A 24272-nucleotide genomic window follows, 5' to 3' on the forward strand; every position below is an offset into this window, starting at 1 on the left:
TGGCAGGGAAAACTTTTAATTTTTGTACATGGATTGACTAATTAAAGTTTAATTAGCATTAGCTGTTTAATTATGCATTACAACACCTACAAAAATAAATAAAAAACCAGCAAGACTACAGCAACATAAATTGGAAGCTGTGCTGTGCATGGTCTGGCCAATACATTATTGCAGCACATTAGGATGATTTCTGCTGAGAAAGTGATATATTCATCTGTAACAGATATAAAATCACTCTATAAACTCCATTTGTTTTATATAATTATAGATTATACTGCCATTTTTCCTTCCTTTATGTCTGAACTTCCACTTGCTTTTAAGATTTAACTGTGGCTACTCACTATCGTTGCAGACAACTTTTTGTTTATACAACTAGAAGTGATTTTTATGCTATATTCCCAAAACAAGTCCTCCACTCCAGATGGTCCTCATTTACCTGCAATATCCTGCTGTGCACCCTTCCATGGCAAAGGAAGCTCCTTGCCAGCCAGGGAGCCCCAGCAACAACTCTCACACAGCCATAAAATGTGACTGTTCCTTGGTGCTGCTGGTGCCTCCCAGGGGGATCCATCACAGCCCAGCAGCTTCTTCAAAACTGCTGCTGAAGCAAACTCAGCAGATTATTCAGTGTTGCACAGAGCTGATAAATACAAGGCTCTGACCTTCCACTCTGTGATACCTAAGATGAAAATGAGGCAAATGGTTGTGGGTTTTTTTGTTGTTTGTTTATATATTTTTACACATACATGTATATAATTTGTATTCCAACTAACAAAACACATCATAAAGCTTAAAAAACTGTTTTCAGAGGTTCATTTACAGAGATAAAAATGCATTTGATGTTTTGGAGAAAAAGTTTCCTTTGGCAAACTTGCTTCCCAGAACAAGATGAACTTTGCTGAACTAAAGCAAGCCCAGTACAAAGTCCCAAGATGCCCACGGGGTCACAGCAAGGAGATGCCAAGGAAAGCGTTTGGGTTTGAGAAGCCAAACAGGAAAATCATGTTGGTGTCCTCAGCTGCTGAACAGGAGAGTACACAGACTTGACTCTTGAAGATGCACAGAGAAAGCACAAGAGGTAACAGATACAAGCTCCACCTGGGAAATTCCTATTGTATATTAGAAAAAAATTGCAATCGAAGCAGTCAAGCTGTTTTAAAATAGAGCTCAGAGAGGCAAAGGATCTCCAGCCTTGAACAAGGCCCTGAGCCACTCCTGCCCTGAGCAGGGAAGTTGGACTAAGCAACCTCTCCAGAGGTCTCTTCCAAGCTCTCTTCTGTGAAGAAATACAAAACCTTGCTGTAAAGACCCACTGGGGGTAAGGTAATTTTAATTATAGCAATCCAATTATATACACAATAAGGTGTATTTCACATTTATCAGGAAAAATAAACATACTGCATTTCAAAATTCATTTACTGCAATAACAGAGTCAAATAGTCAGTAGTACGTTAAGTCACTAATATTAAGAAAAGCCACAATGTGTATGTAAGTTGGAACCAGAGCAAAGCTACAGCAGCTCAGTATTCAGACATGAATTCCAAGGATTTCACACTACCCAACTCATTTCAAATTTGGTACAAAAAACAGAGTCAGGATTACAGGTCTGGATCTAGATTATTACCAAGCACCCATAAACTTTAGGATCCTATTTACATTAACTGCTCTGAGAGGTCAAACTGCAAGGTGAAGGTAAGTATTTTAGTTCTCCCAGTCTAGTTTCACTAAAACTGCCTAAATTAATTCAGAATAGTCTGCAATTACCAGATCAAAATGTTATTTTAAATTGTTCTTCATTCCAGGATATGTGAGCAATGAACTAGTTCTACCAAATTTCTTCAAAGTCAAAAGTTCACTTATAAAAAAAAGCAACAATAAAACTCTTAACAGAGGCTTAAAAAGGTTTTTATAAAATAATCTCCATCACGCTTACAATAGTAAGAAAATTATTCTTGTTGCTAATTTTTAGTAAATATGAACTGGTTTGTGTAATCTCTATTAAAGATGGTTATATCTACAGTTCACATTTTAGTTTGTAAAGGTAAATGAACAAATGTGTCAAGAAAAACAGATGATTGCAGTTTCTCACCAAGTCCTTTTTAATAAGGACATGCTGCCTTGGTAGGCAGAGCATGTCTGACACAGCTGAGACAGGAGAGCTGAAGGAGAAGCAAGGATTTGCATGCCAAAATAAACTTCTTCACTGATCACCTTATACTTGGCAACTGTACAATTACACTGATTTAAGATCAAAACTGTGTCATTCCATCCATCTCTTGAATGACAGTGCTGATCATTTCCAAATTTAAGTTTGCTTGAAGTGACACCAGAAGGCAGAATCTGAGCACGTTTTGGACTGGCAGAAAAAAAATAGTCTGCTGCTTATCCTGTCATGTGTAAATATGAAAATATCAGATGTTTTCCAAAGTTTTTCACCAGGTCTGTCGGAGTAACAGGTGTAGCTGTGCAGAGAAAACAGAACATGTACATATTGGAAATATGAAATACATCAAGTTTTCCATTCCTGCAATAGTACTAACAAAATTGAGTATGCCAACATTCAATTCCAAGAGGACACAGGAAGATCTAAAAATCCATACTTTTTAATCAAATTTTTAATAAAATAAGCCTCTGAAATGTACTTTCTGTAGACAAAAATTGGCAGTTACAAACAGAAAAAGCTCACAAAAACTGCTGATAGGATATATTCACTATACATTTTAATTGGCTATTAGATTCTTTAACTCAGGGTAATAAATTATCCTACTCTAAATAGAGATAAAAATGTGATGTGATAGTTTACACATCCAAGCTTTAATATGCTGGTGCACTTCTTTACACTGTTTACATGAAACACTACATTACTGTTTCACCAAGAACAGCTTCAGGGTGATCTAGAGCTAAAATAAAAATAAAAAGTTGAAATAAAAGTCAAACTCAGGAGGTTGAGTGAGCAGAAGCAAACAACCCCCACAGAGGGCCCACTCCACCTCTGCCTCAGGAAGAAAACAATCAGCTAATTGAGACCAGAGATAAAACCAAACACCCAGCTCCTCCCTTAGCCTGCCTCTGTTAATTTTTTTACTATTTCAAAATCACCACAGTTCTCAAGAAGTTTTTGGGATCTGCAACAGTACCATGAAGCTCAACATTCCTGAGAGGAGAAGATAAGCAGGCCAGTAGATCCTGTCTCTCCCTCTGCTGACAGCACATACCATGAAATTAAAGTGGACAGCAAGAGGCAGCTCTGCACATCAAAGCAGGGAAGTGGTCAGGCCTCAGCATGCAAATCAATTCATATGACAAGTATGACAAGGGAGCCCAGAGCTACCTCTGGAATTTACTCTTTCCCTTAAGCAGCCCACAAATGCAGAGGCTGTTTCTTCAGATAATCTACTTCTGTGCAGAGAAATGGATGTGGCTGTCATAGGCACTGCTGGATAATCCATTACCTTCGCATCTGAAAGTCTTAAAAGAACAGAAAAGAGAAAAAGAAAAAACCCACATGACAATCCTACCTCACTACTAACATTGGGAAAGAAATTTCCACTCCAGTACTTCCAGACTTATGTGTTAGTATTTTAATTTACACAGTGCGTGTAAATACACTTCTTCTCATGTGAAAAATATCCTGGGTTCATAGTGTGCAGCATTCCCAAGACACCACTTGGCATTTAGTGCATCCAGTGGTCCCCAACTGCCCTCCCATTGAAGCCTCTGCTACCTGAATCCCAGTCTCAAACACTGCTCAGTCATCCAAGTGCTGAGGGTTGTTCTGAGCAATTCCTAATGGAATCACAGACTTCCCTGGCTGTGCTTTGTTGCACGACATGCTGCAAAACCATCCTCCAGCTGTGTGGTTCTCAGGGAAAAAACACAGTTACTCCAGAGTCTGCTGAAGCTGAGCAACAAACTCCTTTCAGCTTTGTAGTGATAAATTATCCACAGCAATGAGACTTAAAGGCCTTTCTTTCACAATAAGCTTTATGTGATTCCAACCAAAGTGGTCATAAAGAAATAGAAGGAGAGAAAATATTCTGCAGCTATGACTTGAGACACTGCCTGAGCCACTGTGAGAACTGACACACCACTGTCACAGCTGTGCAGCCAAACGGTGCCTTTTCCTCTTGTCTATGCTTTAAAAAAATGGATTTGATCAGCCCTGACATTTCATTTTACAAAAGGTGCTATCAACTGACCATCAGACACATTCTGTTACAAAAGACTACTAAAACTGTATGGTAGCAGTGAAAAATACCTAAAATATTCCTTGGAAAATGTCAAGTATTTCTCTTCATGCTGAGTATTTATGTACCTTGACATTATCAGTTCTTCTGAAAACAGAGAAATACATCAGAAATTGTCTTCTGTATGACTCCAAAAAGGCAAGGTGTGTATTATTCCCTCCTTGCCTCTCAAAAAAGAATATATTCTTTTCTAGAAATCTAACAATGCAAACTGGTACCATACAGATCCCCAGTTAGGAAACACACATATTAAAAATACCTGCAAGAATATGTCAGTCTAAGATACTCAATTATATTGTGTATTTCATTTCTTTTCAAACTGAACCAACTTCCATGCTATGTCATTTTACATGTTCTACTGAAATTCATAAGCTATACAAAGATAATAAAATGCTGATACATATATATAGAGAGGTCTCATTCAATAATTTATCAATATCAGTGTTTAACACCTTCTTAGGAGACAAGCCCTTCCTTTGCTGGTATAGATGTGCAGCACTGGTCAAACAATACAATATGGATGTTAACAAAGTGGAAATACTGTTGGTGTTCTTTAATATTCTGCACTGTAAATGAAGTTTCAACATATTCAATTTTACCAGGTTTTCCTGTTCTTGAACATTCACTGAACAACTGAACTGAGGGAGAAGCACAATAAAGAGAAATCATGCTTTGGTCATACTGGTACTGGTGATTGTTATCCCATACCAAAACTGCTAACTTCAGATATTTTTGGGGAATGAAGAGGGAAAGAACTCAAAGACTCCCCCTGCATTCAAGTCTAGAAATTGTTTTTGCACTCAAAATGACATTTTATGGTTGTCTGCCTCATAATTTAAACTTCAGAGGAAAAAGGGAATGTAAAGACAAATTCAGCTTCAGCTGAATTTGATGTGAGTACTTAAGTTCTATTAGAGCAAACTTACAAATTCATGTTTCTATACATCAATGCTGTGGCTGCTCAGGATTGATATTCATAGTCCTGTATATTTCTTTGAGAAACAGCAAGGCAGTGTCTTCAGAACCCCTAGAAAAAGGAAAAATGTTAGTTCAGTATGGTCCATGCTCCAAGTCACCTTTATGTCCAGGCTTTCTTCCTCTTCTCCTTGTCACTAAAATGTAAGAGAGTTCTCAAAAAATTTAAAGATTAATATAATTCAAGTGCCATGTTTCCAAGTGGCTGTTTTCCCTCCTCTTTTCAAAAATCAAAGCTTCAGGCTCTCTGAATTTAAATTTAACATGGACAGATTTAATTTTCTGATTCATCTATAAAATACTATTTAAACACAGTATTTAAACAATACCAGCATAAAAAAGGCAAAATTTAAGTTTAAAATTTAAAACTTTCAAAGCTGTGGGAGTTGTTAGATGAGGGCAGCTTCCTGTGCTTTTTAAAATAAAAGACAGTAAAGGAGATTTAGATGGTTGGAACTGTGATATTCCAAGCGTGAGGAACGTAATGTACAGTACAGAGTTAAACATGCAAGTTAAGGGACTACAAATATTTTCCACAATTAAGCACAGAGATAGTAACCACAATTGTTGATGGTCTCTGCTATTCCATGAGCAGCAAACAAACGAGCAGAAGGATCAACACTGAAACTCTGTTCTCTCTAAGACTCAGAGCATTTAATTTAAGGCTTTTCTCACCATTCTCCAAAAAATACAAAAAAAGAGCTCTCAAATTTGGGTCATTAATCACCATGCATACCTTCCTTACTCGAATGACAAAACCAGTGATGGGTGGCAAGTTTTCCACAGCCTGGCAGTGACGACCTGCCACCCTGTGGAACAGAATGCCCACCCTCAGCCCTGGCTGTGGAACGGCACTGCCACCAGCAGGTCCCCCTGACAGCGCTCAGCGCTCGCTGCAGCCTCCGCAGCCCCTCCTCGGGCAGCTCCTGAGCTCTGACAGGGTAAGTGATACTGCCTTTAATAACATCCATCAGGGAATGCTTTCAATGCCATATTTTAAGCTCTGAGGAAAATACCTGCTTCTAAAATCATCAGCTATTGAAAATCAACCCTTCAAAGAGAATGGAGAGCACTATTTGTCCAGCACCTGCTAAATTGAAAACAAGAGACAAGTCACTCCTCCCTCACCAACACCTTTCTGCACAACTCTGACATCCAAGGTTATTACATACAAAGGTGTGTTGTTGGCTTGTCAAATGCAGTTTACACATCCTTTGTTCTGCCATTCCACGTCTTGTGCATTTTCATGTGCACCTAATTTGGTGACAGTAATAAAATGTATACAGTGGCATATCAAAAAAAAAGAGAGTAGCCAATACAACAGGGCAACAGCAACTGCTACTTGCATAAATGGAATGGCATCTTTCTTCATCTGAAATATGTAAGCACTTTAAAAAAAAAAATCCAAACCCAGGTAAGGCAATCCTGACTACAGGATGACACCAGAATCTGTTTTTTGTTCTATAAATTGTCCTGTATACAAGCAACCACCGCACACAAGTGCTAAATCATAACCATACAAATTTACAGGAAGTTCCGCTGTGCCCTTTTTCTTCCTTTTTTTTGGTTAATATTTGACAGCAGAGCATCCAGCAATGTCATTTCATCGTGAAGAGGCAATAAAGTTTTACTACATATTATAGTCTAATACAATTCCTCCATGAACAGTTTTATTTGAAAAACTGCAGTTGTCAAAATGCTTATAAGAGCTCTCCTTGTTTTGAAATAAAGTGTGTGTTTTGAGTGTCAAAGGTCAAGAGAACAGCAAGCAATGTATTGACTATTAACACAAAGAGACATTTGTTCACCCTGCACTAACAGGGAGTTTTATTTTGAAATTAGATGAGCCTGATACTCCTGGACAATCACAGATACAGTTTACCTTAAGCAATATTTACAGAATCACAAATATTTCCTCTTACCAGTAGCACAAATGACTCTGCAAAGCAAAAAGGTATTCATTGAAGCTTTCTATTGGCTTCTCCTGTAGAACATAATCAATCCGACGGCCTCCGTTCAGCATTCCAACCTTCACAGAACAATCTTCATCTTTTGGGGGCTCTGGACTTTCAGTGATCTTCTCAGCTAAAGTTAAAGAGTTTAAGGTTTAAACTATTTTTAAGCACAGCCTGCTTGACTATAATAAAGAAATATCATCCATTTCCCTGGCTATAATTTCCAAGTGCTTGTGATAAGACAATAATAACCTGAACTGCCCAGAACTGCACAATTGAGAAAGGTTACTGGAGCTATAAGCTTATTTCTTTCATAACAATTTAAACAGTTTGTTTGAAAAAGGGCTCATGCAAAGTCATAGCTGAGCAATTTTCAAAACAAAACCCACTGTTTATACATACACAGATCCAGTCATTTTATGAGTGAATAACTTGACATAATATATTTTTACATCTTCCCTGCACAGTGTCAATCACTATCCTCAACTTAAACTAGGAGGAATGATTTGCCTTTCTAAGAACAGACAAAGCCAGCATTACAAAACACAGACAGATAATTCACAACTGGCAGTCCTGTCCTTGGTATCATTAAGAGTACTGTTTATACCTGAATTAAACTTATTTTCCTCAACCACATTTTTTTCTTTTAGAGAACACACCTAAAGACTTCTCAGCTCCTCCCAAAAAACTCAGCAGAGCAACTACTGAAGAGAACAAACCACATAAAGATTTATTTGTATTAATTTGCCCTCAAAGAAAACACACCTGATTTAGAAACCTGTCCTTCCAGCAGAGAATTGAAAGAGGACACAGACTCAAACCTAAAATATCCTTCAGTAAAAGCTGTTAACTGTTTATTTTCCAGAAGACAAAAAATTCAGTAGATCTTGCATTTAATATTATTTAGGGGTTTGTGGTCAGGTTTTGGCAGTGGGAGAACTGCAGATAGACCCACTTCTGGCCAAGACTGAGCCCATCAGTGATTGTGGGAGCACCTCTGGGATAACAGATTTAAGGGGATAAAAGCCAGAAAGATTGAGAATGTGAGAGAAGCGACTGTGCAGACCCCCAGGTCGGAGCAGAAGAAGGGGCAGAAGGTGCTTCAGGCAGCAGAGCTGAGGTTCCCTGCAGCCCAAGAGGCAGCCCATGGTGGGGCAGCTGTGCCTTCTGCCCAGGGAAGTCCATGGGGGAGCACAGACCCACCTGCAGCCTGGGGAGAATCCCACACTGGAGCAGGGGGAAGAAGGTTATGACCCCATGGGAAGGTCACACAGGAGCAGGGTCCTGGCAGGACCTGCAGATCTATGGAGTGAGGAGACTGTGCTGGAGCAGGTTTGCTGGCAGGACTCGTGACCTCGTGGAAGAGACCCACACTGGAGCAGCTCATGAAGAACTGCAGTCCATGGGAAGGACTCATACTGGAGAAGTTTGTGGAGTACTGTCTCCTATGAGAGTGGCTCCATGTTGGAGCAAGGGAAGAGTTTGAGGAGTCCTTCTGAGCAGGATGAAGGAGTGGCAGAGACATGTGATGAACTGACTGCAGCCCCATTCCCCATCACCCTGTACTGCTCAAGGGGAGGAGGGAGAGAAGCAGAAGCTGAGACTGGGAAGAAGTAAAGGGTGGGGGGAAGAGGTTTTAAGATTTTCTTCTATTTCTCATTATCCTACTCTGATTCAATCAGTAATAAATTAAACCAGTTTCCCCAAGTTGAGTCTGTTTTGCCTGTGCTGGTAATGGCTGAGTGACCTTTCCCTGTTCTCATGTCAACCCATGAACCCTTCATTGTATTTTCTCTCCCCTGCCCAGATGAGGAGGGGAGTGACAGAGCAGCTTTGGTGGACACCTGGATTTAGCAGAGAGGCCTCCTTAACAGGGTCAGGAAAATCAACAGCAAACAGTAACTGGGATACTCAAGTTTCAATTAACTTGAGATCGATAAAACAATAATGTGTCCACCTACCTTCCACCACTTGCTTTTCTTCTTCCTCTTTAATTTGGTTGGCCACTTTCTCCAGTTCTGCTTGCAGCTGAGTTGAAGACGTGTGGGCACGTGCAAATTCATTAAGGGTCTGCCATGCACTCTTCAAAGAGCTAATAAAGCCCTGTTTCAGATCAGAGCCCATACGAGAGAGAGAGTCTTTTAACTCTAAGAAAATAAAAAAAAAAGAAAAAAATCTCCATATAGAAGGATTTAAAATTATGAACTGAATGCAGAATGATGAAAACCTGATCAAGAAACAGCCCAATTATCAGGAGAAAGAGGCCAGCTATGTCATGAATGTGGATTTCTTGCTTCTCTATTCCATTCAGAAAGATTAGGGGAAATGCCATTAATACACTATTGATTTCTCACTGAAAGGATCAATGAGTTAAAACCCACACAGAAAACATTCCAACAGTCTCCAAATCCAAAAGGGTCCACATAAATAACTGCACCAACCCCCACAATCACTCCTGACACCCTACACTAAAGGAATAGTAGAGAGAGACTTAATTACAAACTCGGGCACAGCAGAAGAGACCAGAAAATCTGCCAATGTCTCCTGCAGTAGCAGTGAATTTGGAGAAACACTCCCCCAGCTCTGGTCTGTGATTCTGCTCCATCTCAGTACTTGTATAACCAGTAACAATCTGACACCCATACTGGTGGGAAATGCTGGATGAAGGAGAATTCTTTGCAGTAACTGGTTAGAACCCCACGGATCTGTTAGATCAAGGCTTGTGACTATTCACAGAACGCTCGCCTATATCAAAGTAAAAAGAAACAAGAGACCCTAGTTTTCTCCTTTATTATACACACTTTTTGAGAGTTGTAGCCTAAAACACTCCTTAACAAGTATCTTGTCTAGCCTAGGAAAGCAGACTCACTCTGAAGTACCATTTTAAAGTATAGATGCTGCAGAATTTCTCCACCTGAGTACCTGAACACAGAACTTCAGGAGGGCTCTGGGAACTTGTGCAACAGTAATTTTGTCATCTGTACAGCAAAACTGACTTTCCTTATTAGGTGTGCAAAATTTGAGTTGAGCACCTCAGTCTGATGTGCACCTGTGAGCAACAAAAGCCACTCCCTGCCCAATGGCTGCAGAACCACATTTTCCTCAAGGTTAAACACATCATGGTGTCAGCAGGGACAAGACAAGAGAAACCAATAAATTTAGCTTCTGTTTCACATCTCAGACATGAAGGTGACCAAGCAATGTGCAGCAATTTTTAAATGGAACTTGGGTAATGAGAAGCTCAAATCTAGAGGAATTATGGTTAGTACTTCTGAATGAAACTGTGAATGCCCAGCCCTTGGGGCTGGGCGGAATCACCTCTGATGTTCAGGAGAAAAATGCAGTTAGACATCCAGGAACATTCACTAGTCTCTTAAAGTTTTACAATACATCAAATGAATAAATCCATTTTTTCAAAACATCAACTTAGTAAATTAGGAATGAGATCCATATGAAATAAGTTTTATTTTTACCCAGATGAAGTCTTTTTCTGCCTTTATGATGTGGAATGAGAACTGGTTTTAAATCCATGTCTTCAATGATCATTGGTTCTAATCTGTAAGCTACTGGATCAAGCTGTTAAGAAACAACACATTGACACTTAGTTGTTTTAGAAATCATACTGATGATCACATTTCAGTGAAAAAAACCCCTATTTACAATATTTAATAGAGAACCATTTTTGAATTCTGTCCTCTTTTTGAATTTACAGAAACTCAGTTCACAGTTTAATCGTAAGATTAAGCAGGTTCATCAACTACTTCAGTCTTGTCCTACAGACAGAGATTCTAATGAGGAAACACAACAGCAAGATTTTCTTGCACTCTGATGATCTCTACAACATGTCACTGTTGAGTTGTTAAACAAGATGACACAGAGGAGGACAAACATACTCCATGTAAAAACACAAACACTTCATAAAAATCTACAAGAGTGGCTTGAAATTAATGAAAAAGAAAAAAAAGTTCCTTAGGTCTGAAAACAAACAAAGGAAATATTTTCAAACCAACCATAGCTGGAATGCTAGGTATGGAACTACAGCCAGAACTACTTCACTTTTGCAGTAAAAACCAAAAATATGTGGGATATATATTTCAGGTGGCTCAGGAGTTTTTTGTGCTTTGGAAAATGTATGTAGGGGAACAAGAGGTGTAATGCTCAGAAGCTAAAACTTCACAGTCTACATTTCTTGTCATCTGAATCAACTAAAACCAAATCTCAAAAGCTCTGCTTACTCACTGGGTGATAGATATTGAAGAATCCCTTGCAGGTAGGAAGTCTGTAGTTCTCATCAATCTTCTCCACACCCCTCACAGTAAGGAACACACCAATAGGAGAACCAAGAGCAAAGAAAATATCTGGTTCAAAGTCCAGTGCACTGTAAACCACAGAAACCTACCAGAAATAAATCAGACATAAAACCTCTCAGAACTGCCAGCTAAGTAATGTGAATATGAATACTATAATATTACTTCTACATAAACATAACTTTTGTATAACAACCAAGGAAGGTAGCCCAAAGTCATAAACATTAAAAACAAAAGCAAACAGAAAAACAAAAATTGATTGTACAAATCATTTAATCTACGTAGCCTCACCTGGCCAGTTCCAACTTCAAAATACTCATAGTCAATGTTGACAGAAGACACAGATGCACCAACTGGAAGCTTCCTCTTTGAGTGCAGCTGACCAGACTCTGAAGAGGAGACAGAAGCAACTGACTCTTTTGATTTCTGGGTGTCTTCTTGAGTTTGGAGTGTGGCAGCCAGCACTGCTTTCTTTTCTGCTATTGCTTTCTTTTGTTCCTTTTGAGAATTCAAAGTTAGGGAAAACAAAAGTTTATTTCATAGTTGTCAAAATTCCTGTAATATATCCAGGATGTTAACAAGAGCATTCAAGAATAGAAGCTACTCCACAGCAAGGAAGTCAGTTACATCTGCTTGACAACATATTATTTCATTCCTGAAAAATGTATTTACCTGCTTGGCTGCTCTGTCTTTTACAAAATTAGCTATTTTCTTTCTTGGTCCAAGAGGTATCCCCATTTCCTTCAGGTCATCAACTGTACACATGAGCTAAAGAAGCAAACACCAAACACACACATCAAAGCACACTTTGTAACTTTTCTAGTAACACATATAATTTCTTATTGGCAATGCCTTATGAATTTGCTAAGTCATTTTATAAAACTACAGAAAATACAAAAAGACATGACACAAAGAGTTTTAACCACACCAAGAAAATACATTTAGTCTTGTAGTCATGCACTGATTATCTTATCTTTGCAACTGCTTTCATGTCTCACGGTCACTAAACCCAAAATCAAACCAAAACAACAACAAAAGAGACTCCAAATATAAACCCCCATTCCCTGGGCAATCCCCATAAGTCAAGTGAACATTATTGTACCAGAGACTCCATGTCAATTCGCTCCTTCTCAAACGTGCTCATGTACTCGGACAAACTCAGCACTTCCAGAGTCTTCTGCAATGTAGGAACATCATCATCCACTTCAGGCTCACAAAGGTCATCACCAGAAGTGGCAATTGAGGAGCCCAAGGAACTGGTATCTTCAGTCATCTTAACAAAACAGCACAGAAAAAGATCACATCCACAGTGAAAAACCAATTTGGAGCAAGCCAAACAAGCTGAATTACTTTCTCTTAAAAACATTATCATGCAAGCTCTATAAATACACATCCACTTTTAGTACAGTGGGATGCAGATTTTCCACTAATAAAAGACCAGCAAAAAAATGACTAAGAGAGGCAGAAGTTTTCTTGAGCTTTCTGACACTCAAAAATACTCCCTTTTATGCATCAAACGACTGGTCACCAATTCTAGCCTGAACACAGCCAGACTCTTTCCCTCTTACACATCTCCCCCACCATTCAGATACTGTTAAGACCAAGTTACATGTTCACAAGAGTCAAAGCTGATGTTCATGATCAAATCCCATTACCAGCCTACTTGGAACTTGAGCAAGATGCAAACAGTTTTTCCTGAGAACTGACAATATTTACAAAACTTCATATTTCCATTAACATGTTAAAATGTACTATCAGAACCCACAACCATGTTTCAGCTAATAAATTCTGAAAAGTTAAGAAAAAATTGCTGAAAATATCAAATCTTATTGGCCTGGATAGACTAGTATGCAAATTACCTGTTTATCATGAACACTCACATCCTTTACAGTCCCATTAACACCAGAGAATGGTCCAGAATTTACTGATGAAGCCAAATCCTTCTGGTTAGACAGTATGTCAAACAGAATTAAGGAACCTGGAAACAGAAATGAAAGTTGACTTGGGAAAAATGTCAAGTATTCCTGTCCTTAAATCTCAAAGAAGATTTAGATGCAATATTAACATCATCATATAAAGATGGCTGAATTAAAATAAAATACCCACCTATTAGTTTGAACATAATCATTCTCAGCTAAAAGCAAGCCCTTTTTTCCCTCCTGTTCATGGTTTATGCAGTTGCCATGAATTATCTGTTTTTAAACACCTGAGACTGCTTGCCAAAGTGGAGGAAAAGTTCCAGCCCTAACCAGTATGTCAATACATTGTTATAACACTTATTCTATCTTCCAAAAAACGATTGTACTTTTACTAAGTAGGGGTTCTGAGACACAGAAATCACCCACCTAACAAGACAGCTCATAAGGTGTCAATTTTTAAATGCAGATTAGATAGTAAGACTTCAAGAAGGAAACTAAAGAGGAAGAGAATGTACTCATCGATGAAGTACTAGCTTTCTCTCAGTGTGACAAACTCAGCTACTGAGAGGTGTTTGTCTTTTAGTCAGCTGTATTCTGACTGACAGCCATGCCCTAAGAGCTAATTCGAGCCTTATGCTTAACGAAGGTTCCATTTGCCTTATGCAGGAATGCTGGATTTATCCCCAACAATTCTAGGACAGTCACCTAAGCTGTGCCCAGCCACAGAGACTCCTCCTTTGAAGTCGGGGTTGCGGCTCATGAACAGCGCGTACAAACGGTTCATTTCCATCCCGACTTTATCCACGATGGTCTGGCAGTAGGTGGGGCTGTTGTAGAACAGGATGTCGAGGAGCGTTTCATTGGTGAAGTGCCGCAGGCGCCCAATGCTCGGCAGCGTGATTTTCTTTATGTTCCTGGTAACACAAACTCATTAGAAGCATGAATGACTTTAGGAAACACAGATAAGGACTTCGCTAACCTTTGAAATGATAGGTAGTAGAACTACAATGGAAATTCTACAGAAAGGGTCTCTAAAAACATTTAAAAAAACCCCACACAGACTTCTGGCCTTGTTGTACATTCATACATTAGTGCTACCAGCTGATTGTACATATGTAATAAAGATACAGCTCCCTGAAGGGATACCTGAAATAATTTCTTCTCTATTCCAACATTGCTCTCATACAGTAACAGGGAAGTTTTGTGAGCAGATTGGTTGAAGTGCAAGAGAAAAAGAACTCACATATAAAATTAGAACCATACAATCACAATACTCTCTTTTTGAAGAAAAAGTTTGGCATCCCCATCTGCCTGCCTGGAGCTAAGACAGCTGCAATGGAATTGCTGTAGAATTGAGACTCCTCAGTTGGCACTGCCTGGTTTGATTAGAGAATAAGGATCCCTTCTCATGATAATGCAGTGTCCAAACTCAAAGGCTCTGGGAAAGCAGTAGGACTGAGTGAGTGAGAACAGCCTGGAGAACACCAGTGTGAGAACTGAGTGACACCCAGTGCTACACTCACAAACTCTACTTGCCCATCTGAGCAAGAGAAAACAGCCTGAAATGTCAATTAATACTAAAGGGGTTAAAGGCCCAGAGAAGTGACTTCAAAACATTTTAAAATGCTGTAACATTCCTATCCAAACACAGATACTTTGCTTCGAAAGAAAAAAGTCCTTGGCTCAACTGGCTTATCACGATTCAGGTGCTCCTCTAGGACTGGATAGAGGGCCTGATGCCTCCCTCAGAAACAGGATCCTGACAACTCCTAGGGTCAAACTCAATCAGATTGCAGGAAGGTAAAGACCAGAAAACTCTCCATTCTATATTGTGCAGCCTGTTACTGGACAAAACATCCCTATGCCACCACCCCGTATTTACAATCACAATCTCTACACACTCAGCATCATGCATTGGTCACTTTCATGAAAATGCAGTACTGAACAAGTGAATGTGTGAAAATAAACAATCCAAAATATTCCTCATGCCTTGCCAGCTTTCCCAATGCTCCTTATCAAAATGCTAATTAAATAACATTAGCAATTCTCTTTTGTAACCCAGTCATACATTTGCTGTAGCCTACAAAGCATATGAACTGCTATTTTCCCCACTTTCCAAAAAACCTTAAGTAGCAGCTTGTATGAAGTTTTCAACATTAAACAACATACTCACCTGTCTACACCTGTTGCATCTCCATGCAGAGAACTATGCCAGTGAACTGGAAGGAATTCCACCCTGCTCACTTTACCTTCCTCTAAATATTTCTTGAAGTGAGTCTGCAACAACTTCAGAGAAACAGTCCGAAAATCATCAACTGCAAAGAAAAAGAATAATGGAAGTCTGAGAGCAGCCATCCTCAAGTAACACATAAATACTCCCCCCCCACACTTAATTTCACTCATAGTCAGGAAACAAATAATGGAAACTGCAAACTGGAAAAATCTTCCCAAGTATTACTAGTCTAACAATGAAAAAATACACGTTTTTGTTTAAGTGGAATTTCTAGCAAGCTTCTATTTTTCTCACAATGACTGCATTTTCACTTCATGACCAGACAGGGCTTTCTTAATTTACACAGTTGTGCTAGAATGTTTTAAAAAAAAAAAGGCAAATGGAAAACCACACCACACACACAAACCACACAAACCAAACACATAAACTCATACCACAAAAAGTAAAAAGTCACAAACAAACAAACAAAACACCCTGCCCTACTTATCCCCAAACCCAAATCACTCTGCAAGTCTGATATTGAGGACTAGTATTAACAGGTAAAGCTGCAAGTCTGTCAAAACACAGATTCTGCTTTTGGAAAACAATCCTGGCAAAACTCTACCAGAAGCTGAGCTTCTTAGCAATAGGGACTTTTTTAAAAAAAATAAAAACCCAACTTGCTTATCAGAATATGAGCTAGAGAGAGCCACATTTCACAGTTAGGAATAACACTGCTCATTATACAAGCCATAACTTACCACATTCAACAATGCTTCTAAACCTCAAGTCACATACAGGACCTATGCCATGAACCATAAATACCAAGTGGTCAATTTGGGACATTTCTCCTGTAGAAAAAGAAAATCAAACATTCAGAGGACCAATATGTACTGCAGGAGTGAAGCTTAGAGTCAAGCATCTGTAAGATATATTTGCTCTATAAAGCCTATTAGATAACAAGGTTCAGAATGTAACAGAACCCATAGGACATCATTGATGGAAAAAAACCCCAAACCAGATGACCTCTTTCAAGCAGCTGAGCTTAAGGAATAACTTTAATCTTTAGGCTCCAGGCATAACAGTGCATTTCCATACTGTCCAAGTTCTGCACCAACTCAAACCAACTGCTCACAGTGCAGCCCCACCTAGAGAGGTCACATACCATCAGGAATCTCCTCATGGTCATCCTCAATCCCACGCTTGACCAGCCTTGGTCTTGCCTGACCATCTGGAGAGGTCCCCCATTCATCTGGGGTGGCAGCAGGTTGGAACTGAACTATAACCTGCAACAAATACATCGTCCAAATGTAACCACAAAAACATGTTAACTCACATTGTTAGACTGAAAGCACTGCATGGTTTAACACACTTGCCAATTGCTTTACCTTTCATCTGAAACTCAACTCTTTTCTTTAGTTAGCACATATGTAAAAAAAAAAAAAAACCAAAAAAGCCTTTGAAAGCCTGAAGGTCATTCCTTATGGCAGGGACAGATGCACTAAAACCAGACTCCAAACCCACAGACAATACTCATTAGTGTGAAAAGCAACCAGATGACTCAGATGAAACTACCCACTAGTTGGAGAAGCTGGGCCTGTTCAGGGATTCTGAACAATTTTAACTCTTCAGACAAGAATTATACAAGCTCTTTTTCAGTCTACAGAATTCACTCTTCCTTAGTAGATGACTGTTTATGTGAGAAAACTGAATACTACCTTATTTACAATTACTGTATCACAAGGAGAAAATGCAAAAAAATAAAGTGCAGTGCATTTCAGGGATGGACAACATTTGAAGTAGTCCAGAAACACCAGAAAGTGAGGAATTCAGTAGTACAGCTGTTTACAGGACTTACAGTCTGAACTCATATTTATGACACCAAGTGGTTTAAATGCTCCTTCTCTAGGTTTTTACTGGGAAGAATTCTTTAACCAGCATTATTGAATGCTTCAAGAAGGAGCAATCCTGATCCTTTCTGGCCCTTGGATTGTTCTATTTTTTAATTACTGCATCTGTGATAAGTGAACAGTTAACAGCATTGGCCAATAAGGCTGAAGTCCATGTTTTAATAACATGGGACAACTTGCAGAATATTTAGATTAACCTTTAAAGCTTGTTTTCCTATACTTTCTTACAGCCTAAAAACAGTCTCCAGTGGAAAACTTCTCACAGATTAAATAAACAAACTATTTACCTTTTAGTTAATTAATGCTCTTCTCCACATAAAAGCTCTCAGTTTAAATTATCTTTCATTAAGTATAGACTGTCTGAGGTTAAACTAACTCAAATTGCTTACCATTTGCTGTCAGTTATGCTTAGCCCATATATTCACTATGCAAACCCTTATTCTCCCCAGGCCTCAGAATGCATTGTCTGTTAACCACATGAACCAGCTGTTAACCAGCACACTGGAGCAAGCACAAGTTCAGTGTTTTGTAAACTTTATCATCTTCAATGCACACATATCCAAAACAACCAACAAGTATGTTTCCAAAAAGATTACGAGTGCATTCAATTTATGCTTCCATCCACTTGCTCCTTCACCCCTAATGAATCCTGTGAGATAAAACTACCAAAATCTATTACCTTGGGATTATGCATAACAATTGTCTCTCCATTTGGGAATTCCAGTCGCCTGTGCCACTGATTTGTAGTTACAGCCCTTTTATATTCTGCCTGAAACAATAAACAAGTTACACAAAATCAGTATGTCTTCTAGGCATTTTTTGGCCTTGTGCATCATCTGTAATGTTACACTTACAATTTACATAACTTTGTTTATATAATAGTGTCACATGAAGAGCTATACAAGGTCACTTGAGGGCATAGCAGTGAAGGAACTGAGTCAGGAGCAATGTGGCCTTCTAGCCATAAACCTTTCCAGGATTTGCTTACTTATGTTCCAGAAACTGCATTCTGGAAGTAATTTTAAGGAAACAGAAAGAAGCATTTCTAAAGTCATTATTACAATGAAGTAAGGTCTTTATTTAAAGACACTACTAACCTCTAACTTCTCACTGAAATCCTCGGTGTACGGAATGAACCGGCTGTCCTTGTCTCCCTTATAGAACCACGTGCACCGTCTCACTTCCGAGGGCTCCTCGTCCCAGTACACGGCCTTCCTCAGCCTGTCGTACAGGAACACGTCGTAGCGGCCGCCGTCCGTGCTCAGCACCACACTCTCAGGGTCAGGCTGGACTGTCACACACAGCTCACACTCAGTTACCACAATAACACACACAGTTTTTTTCTTCTCTCAGCCTAGTCATGGCTGTGATCAATATCAGACCATTTAGGACAGTTATACCACAAAGAGAAACTTAATAATATCAGGCAATCATTGTGTTGCTTCTAAAATGCTTCTCTATCTCTGCACACAATGAAAAAGCTTTGAACAACTCCCAAATATGACTAATTAGGTTGGATATCAGAAAGAAATTCTTTACAGAGAGAGTGGTCAGGCATTGGAATGGCCTGCCCAGAGAGGCGGTGGATTCTCCAACCCTGGAGGTTTTTAAGATGAGACTGGACTTGGCACTGAGTACCATGATCTGGTAATCAAAGAGGGGTTGGATTAAGGGTTGGATCTGATGATCTCAGAGGCCTCTTCCAACCCAGCTGATTCTGTGATTCTATGATAATTATGACTGGCAGTTTAACAAAAAGGCAAAGCAAGACACAGATAATCAGTTCTGTGAGAAATTCTGATACCCTCCAGGGATGGTACAGCTCGATACTGACAGCATCAAACAACAGATAATGGCAGTGAAATAAATTAAATGGCACAAAATCCATCTTCAGGATATGTATTAACCTTCCTTATTACTGCCATACCAAGCTGTCATGCATCAGTGGCATTACTCCAATATTTTCCTTTTAGTCCTCCTGTTCACCTCTGGATAAGACAGCACTTACCAGAATTATAGACTTCCTCCAGTTTTGCAGAATCCAGAAGGCTGAATGGCATCCAAATCTGCTTGTCCTCCACCTCCTTACAGTAGAACCAGTGTGGCTGGACTGGCTCATAGTGGTTGTGCAGCAGAACAGGAGGGGCTGGGACCAGGGGACCCGCAGGCCTGGGATCCTGGAGCTGGGACTGTGGAAACTGGAAACACACAAGCCCATCACCTCAGTCTCACACGGCCTTTACAGGACTGATCTGCACTTTGCTACAGGAGACACTCTGAGCCTTGATTTCTCACAGTTCTTCCTCCCTAAGAACATCATCTTTCATTGTAAAAAATGTTACAGACAAATTGTCCACTTTATCATGTGTTTGAAAACTTACACCTTTTCCTTGAAAAATAATGTGAATTTTATTCCCATAACTACTATTAAAAACTGCTATGGTTTACCATCATGAATACCTAAAACCACTAAGATTTCAAATATGCTCTGGTTGATGGTACATTTAAAGAAAGACAAAACAACCACAAAAATATTGTAAAATCAAGCAAACAGAAGTTCTGAAATTATAAAATCTGCAACTCCAGATTGTTTAGGTTCAACTGCTTTTGCTATGTTTTTGTCATTATATAATTACATTCTTTATTCACATTAGCAGAAAGATAGCAATAGCTTAGGCACAATAAAAAACATTTTTTGCTGTTTTCAAGGCCAACATGTCAGGTTATTACTAACCAATTTGCATTATTTTAATAATGTCTTTCTGCAGGTAAAAAAGAGATTAATGATTTATATCACACAAAATCGTCCACCAAGGTGTTTCAAAGAATTTGCTGACAATTTTACGTGACCTAGTTTCAAAACGTTGTGGTTTCACCAACAAAAGGAGCTTGAAAAGAGATTTTAGCCCCTACCTTGCAAAGGGCTGAATGACCTGATTTACAACAGAGGCACAAACAATGCAGCAGCACAGCTGAACCTCAGCAAACCCAGAAACCCACAGAAAAGAGCTACAGAAATCCAAACCCTGGCTTTGTTTCTGATCTCACAGGTTCACGTGGCTACAGCCTCAGGGTACACTCACTTCAAAGGTCAGGAAGTTTTCCTGAAACAACACAGTTTCAGGAAAGAAGCTTTTCAAGTTGAGCTTTTCTAGTGAAAACACTCTGCTGTTAGAAATGGTTCAAGACTTTTTCTGGATTTTTTTGGAAGAGAAGAAAACCTTCAAAAGATTACATATATATATATATATTTATATATATAGCTCAAAGAGGACAATTACTTAAATTGCTTTTTCCTCGTACCAGGACATCAGGAATGACTGACATACATGACTTCAATTGTTTTGTTCTGGCACCAGGATGTGAGGAATGATGGACATACCTGTGTCAAAGGCCCTGGAGGTGTCTGGTACATCTGTACAGGAGGCACAGAGGACGGTGTGTGAGCAGGGGCAGGGCTCTGCTGCAGCTGGGGTGGGGTGAGGTAGGGGTTGGCCCTGCTGCTCAGGGTGGTGTGTCTGTAGGGATTGTATCCCTGCTGGGGTGTTCCTGGGGGAAGTCCTGAAGCACTTGTGGGTGGGGGACAGCTGTTCTGAGGGGTCTGGTAAGGTGGGATTCCCACCTGGGAAGTGGGTGGGGCACTGTATGACTGGGACTTGGGAATGTGTGGTGAAAAGGCATTTTGCCCATCCTGTGCAAGTGAAGTTGGAGGCCTGGAGAAGGATGGTGCTCCAACAGGTGTTGCAACAGTTGTTAAGGGTGGCTGCCCAATATTTCCAAAGGGATCACTGGTACTGGGTACTTGAGAGAAATAGTTGAAAGTCTGTGGTGGGTTGGGGCTGGCAGAAGTCTGGCCCAAGAAGCTGTCCTCTTCCCCAACATCTGCAGAATCATCTGGAAAAACAAAAGGATCAAGAGAGATACTGAGAGATATCTGAAGGGAAGTTCTGGCCAGGTGGGAGTTGGTCTCTTCTCCCAGGCACTCAGCAATAGGACAAGGGGGCACGATGGGCTCAAGCTCTGCCAGGGGAAATTCAAGTTGGAGATCAGAAATAATTCTTTACAGAGAGAGTAATCAGGCATTGGAATGTAAGCTTTGTAACCTTTCTGGCTTTATGGGGACCAACAGTTTTGGCAACACCTGGTAATGTTACAGAACATTTTGACTACACAGAGTAGCTGATTTGTACATCTCACAGTCACAGAATCATAGAATTGATTGGGTTGGAAAAGACCTCTGAGATCATCAAGTCCAACCCTTGGTCCAACTCCAGTCCCTTTAGCAGATCATGGCACTCAGTGCCACGGCCAAGCTCACCTTAAAAACCTCCAGGGATGGGGAATCCACCCCCTCTCTGGGCAGCCCATTCCAATGCCTGAGCACCCTCTCTGTAAAGAATTTCTTCCTGATATCCAACCTAAACCTTCCCTGGCAGAGCTTAAGCATTTACAGGCAATGACCACTCTGAGGACAGGGCTGGGGATTATCTCCCAACTACAAGCAGACTGGCCATTTATTCTAAATAAAAGGTCTCAACTTCAAAACAATAAAATCCTCCTTCCTTCCATATTTCATAGACACTGTGGGACAGAGAGAAGCATATTGAACACTGTCCACTCAGCTGTCCAAAATAACTGGCAGCAGAACAGGCAATTCACCTGTCAGGTCACCTGCTGAATGGTTCCCAAGGCCTTTACCCAATGCCCATTCACAAAACACTCAATATTCTCCAATTTCAACTAAGTTTTGGTGCTTTTGTGTAACTGCAGCTTTCCTTGCAAAATGAGGATGACAAAAATTCTGCCAAAACAAAAATTACACGTATATGCATATATATACACACACAGACACACAATGCATTACTTTCTATCTTGCCTTGTCCTAATTTTGCAAACAAACATTGCAACATAAACCCAGCCTGGCAATAAAACAAGCACATCATGTAAATTTTAAAAAAGAGTGTACAGCTTGGACATGCAAGAGCAATGCTCCTCCCATGTACAAAACAGTCTTCCTTCAGCTGTGACTGTACCAACCTCCTGTACATCCCTCCCTACCTAGAGGCAGAACCTCCTAATTCACAGACTGTCCCCACACAACCACAAGTGGCATCACTCCCCTTCCTCACTGGGAACATTCCTCTCTACCTACAGTAAATACAGTGCCTACATCACTCACCCCTGAGCCAGAGAGAATGGATCTTTTATAGTCAAATTGCAAAGCTCAAACCACTAATTACCCACTCCTGGAGACAGGTACAACAAATTAATGACTGCACTCAGCTCTCCAGTGTTGGCTGTCACGTGTCAAACAAACCCTGAGACTGATTCTTAGCACATTTCACACAATTTAAAATTCAAACTCGAGAGCTTGTTCTTTCCTGCATCAAACCATGATTCAAGATACCAACTATTCTACACAGCCAGATTCCAGCGACCCCTGGCTGGGCAGATGGTGAGTGCAATGAGAGTGGGAACAGAACATTCAACAGGACATGGGCCTTCCTTGGACAGACATGGCACTGAAATTCACCCCAACTACAAAACTGTGACTCCTTATCTGATCAAATTTTAGGTGAGATGAAAAGAATATGATTCACCACATTAATGACTGAAATCCCACCAGATTTTCTCCCCGGCTGGCCTCAAAATCTTCAGGAAATTGCCACATTGCTACTGGACAGATCAGCACTTAAAAATTCCTTTTTTCTTTAATAAAAACTAACATACATTTGCAAGAAAAATACGGATTGCACAAAGGATGATATTCGAATGCTTTTAGCCCTCCCACACAGAAAATGTAGTTGATCTAAAAAAATGTTTCAAAGGCACACTTGGCAAACATTTTATTAAATCTGCAGAGACAGATTGTACTGATTTCCAGCTATGTTAATATTTATTTTAGCTATGATAGCACAGTGTTGAAATAAAATCTTGGATTTTAGATTCAACATAGAATGGTTTGGGTTAAAAGGGACCTTTAAAGGTCATCAGTCCAACTGCAACACATACAATGCAGTAAAACTTGAAATACCTGATTTCTAGATGTATTCCTATTGTTTAGGGCTTTAATCTCAGACTGAACACATTCCCAGAAAAACCATTCCTATACCCAAAACTGCTGGAGGACCAGATTTTAAATTGTGCTGGGACCACCATTCGGGCTTTGGAAGGAAAGGATTAGAGAACCAGGATTAAGTTAGCAGGGATATTTACGGTGCCTGCTTAACGTGGTATTTTCACACAGGGAAATCGGAAGACAGCAAGGGAGAGGAGCTTAAAAAGCGTGAAATCACCAAGTACACCCTGTGGGGGCACTGACAGCTCTGAATGGCTGAAACAAATACATCGAAACAGCGATGAGCCCAAAACGCGATAAACACCCCCCTCCTGAGACACAGCGTTACAGACCAGGCACACAAGCACTAAACACAAGGAAGCACAAGCAATCGATCACGAGAATTCGGAATATGGGAAAGCGGAATACGGTCCCGGCTGAGGCCGCACCGGGCCCAGGCTCGGGGGCTCCCCGCCCCTCCACTCGCCGTACCTGCGGGCAGCAGTGCGGACGCGGCGGGTGCCTGGCTGACCGGGATGAAGGGCACGTTGAAGCTGAAGTCCGTGTCGGAGGTGGCGAAGAGCAGGTTGGTGCCGGTGCCCGTGCCCGTGCCCGTGCCAGCCCCTGCCCTCGTCGCCGCCATCGCCGCGCCCCCGCCACGTCCCCGCGCGGCACTTCCGCCCTCACCC

General features: G+C 40.3%; 1 protein-coding gene across 1 annotated transcript; it reads right to left on the reverse strand.

The window, feature by feature from the left end:
- Positions 1-24252, reverse strand: SEC23IP (SEC23 interacting protein). Its single transcript, XM_071564504.1, has 19 exons — positions 24076-24252; positions 20908-21419; positions 19534-19723; positions 18623-18816; positions 18205-18294; positions 16781-16901; positions 16377-16466; positions 15577-15718; positions 14109-14317; positions 13344-13462; positions 12587-12757; positions 12157-12252; positions 11776-11982; positions 11417-11572; positions 10651-10753; positions 9139-9324; positions 7145-7307; positions 5174-5274; positions 1-2462 (listed from the first exon to the last, which is right to left on the reverse strand). The coding sequence occupies exons 1-18, from the start codon at positions 24224-24226 to the stop codon at positions 5193-5195; spliced, it is 2982 nt and encodes a 993-aa protein (XP_071420605.1). The 5' UTR covers positions 24227-24252; the 3' UTR covers positions 1-2462; positions 5174-5192.
- Between the last annotated feature and the right edge of the window lie 20 nt (positions 24253-24272).

The sequence above is a fragment of the Pithys albifrons genome, chromosome 9 (assembly GCF_047495875.1).
Source record: "Pithys albifrons albifrons isolate INPA30051 chromosome 9, PitAlb_v1, whole genome shotgun sequence".
NCBI classification, from domain to species: Eukaryota; Metazoa; Chordata; class Aves; order Passeriformes; family Thamnophilidae; genus Pithys; species Pithys albifrons.

Coding starts and splice junctions, on each gene's coding strand:
- SEC23IP (XM_071564504.1), bottom strand. CDS start 24,226: ATGGCGGCGACGAGGGCAGGGGCTGGCACGGGCACGGGCACGGGCACC. Junction 12,253..12,586: donor GAATTGACATGGAGTCTCTG/GTACAATAATGT, acceptor TTGCTTCTTTAG/CTCATGTGTACAGTTGATGA. Junction 10,754..11,416: donor TCTTCAATATCTATCACCCA/GTGAGTAAGCAG, acceptor GTTTCTTAACAG/CTTGATCCAGTAGCTTACAG.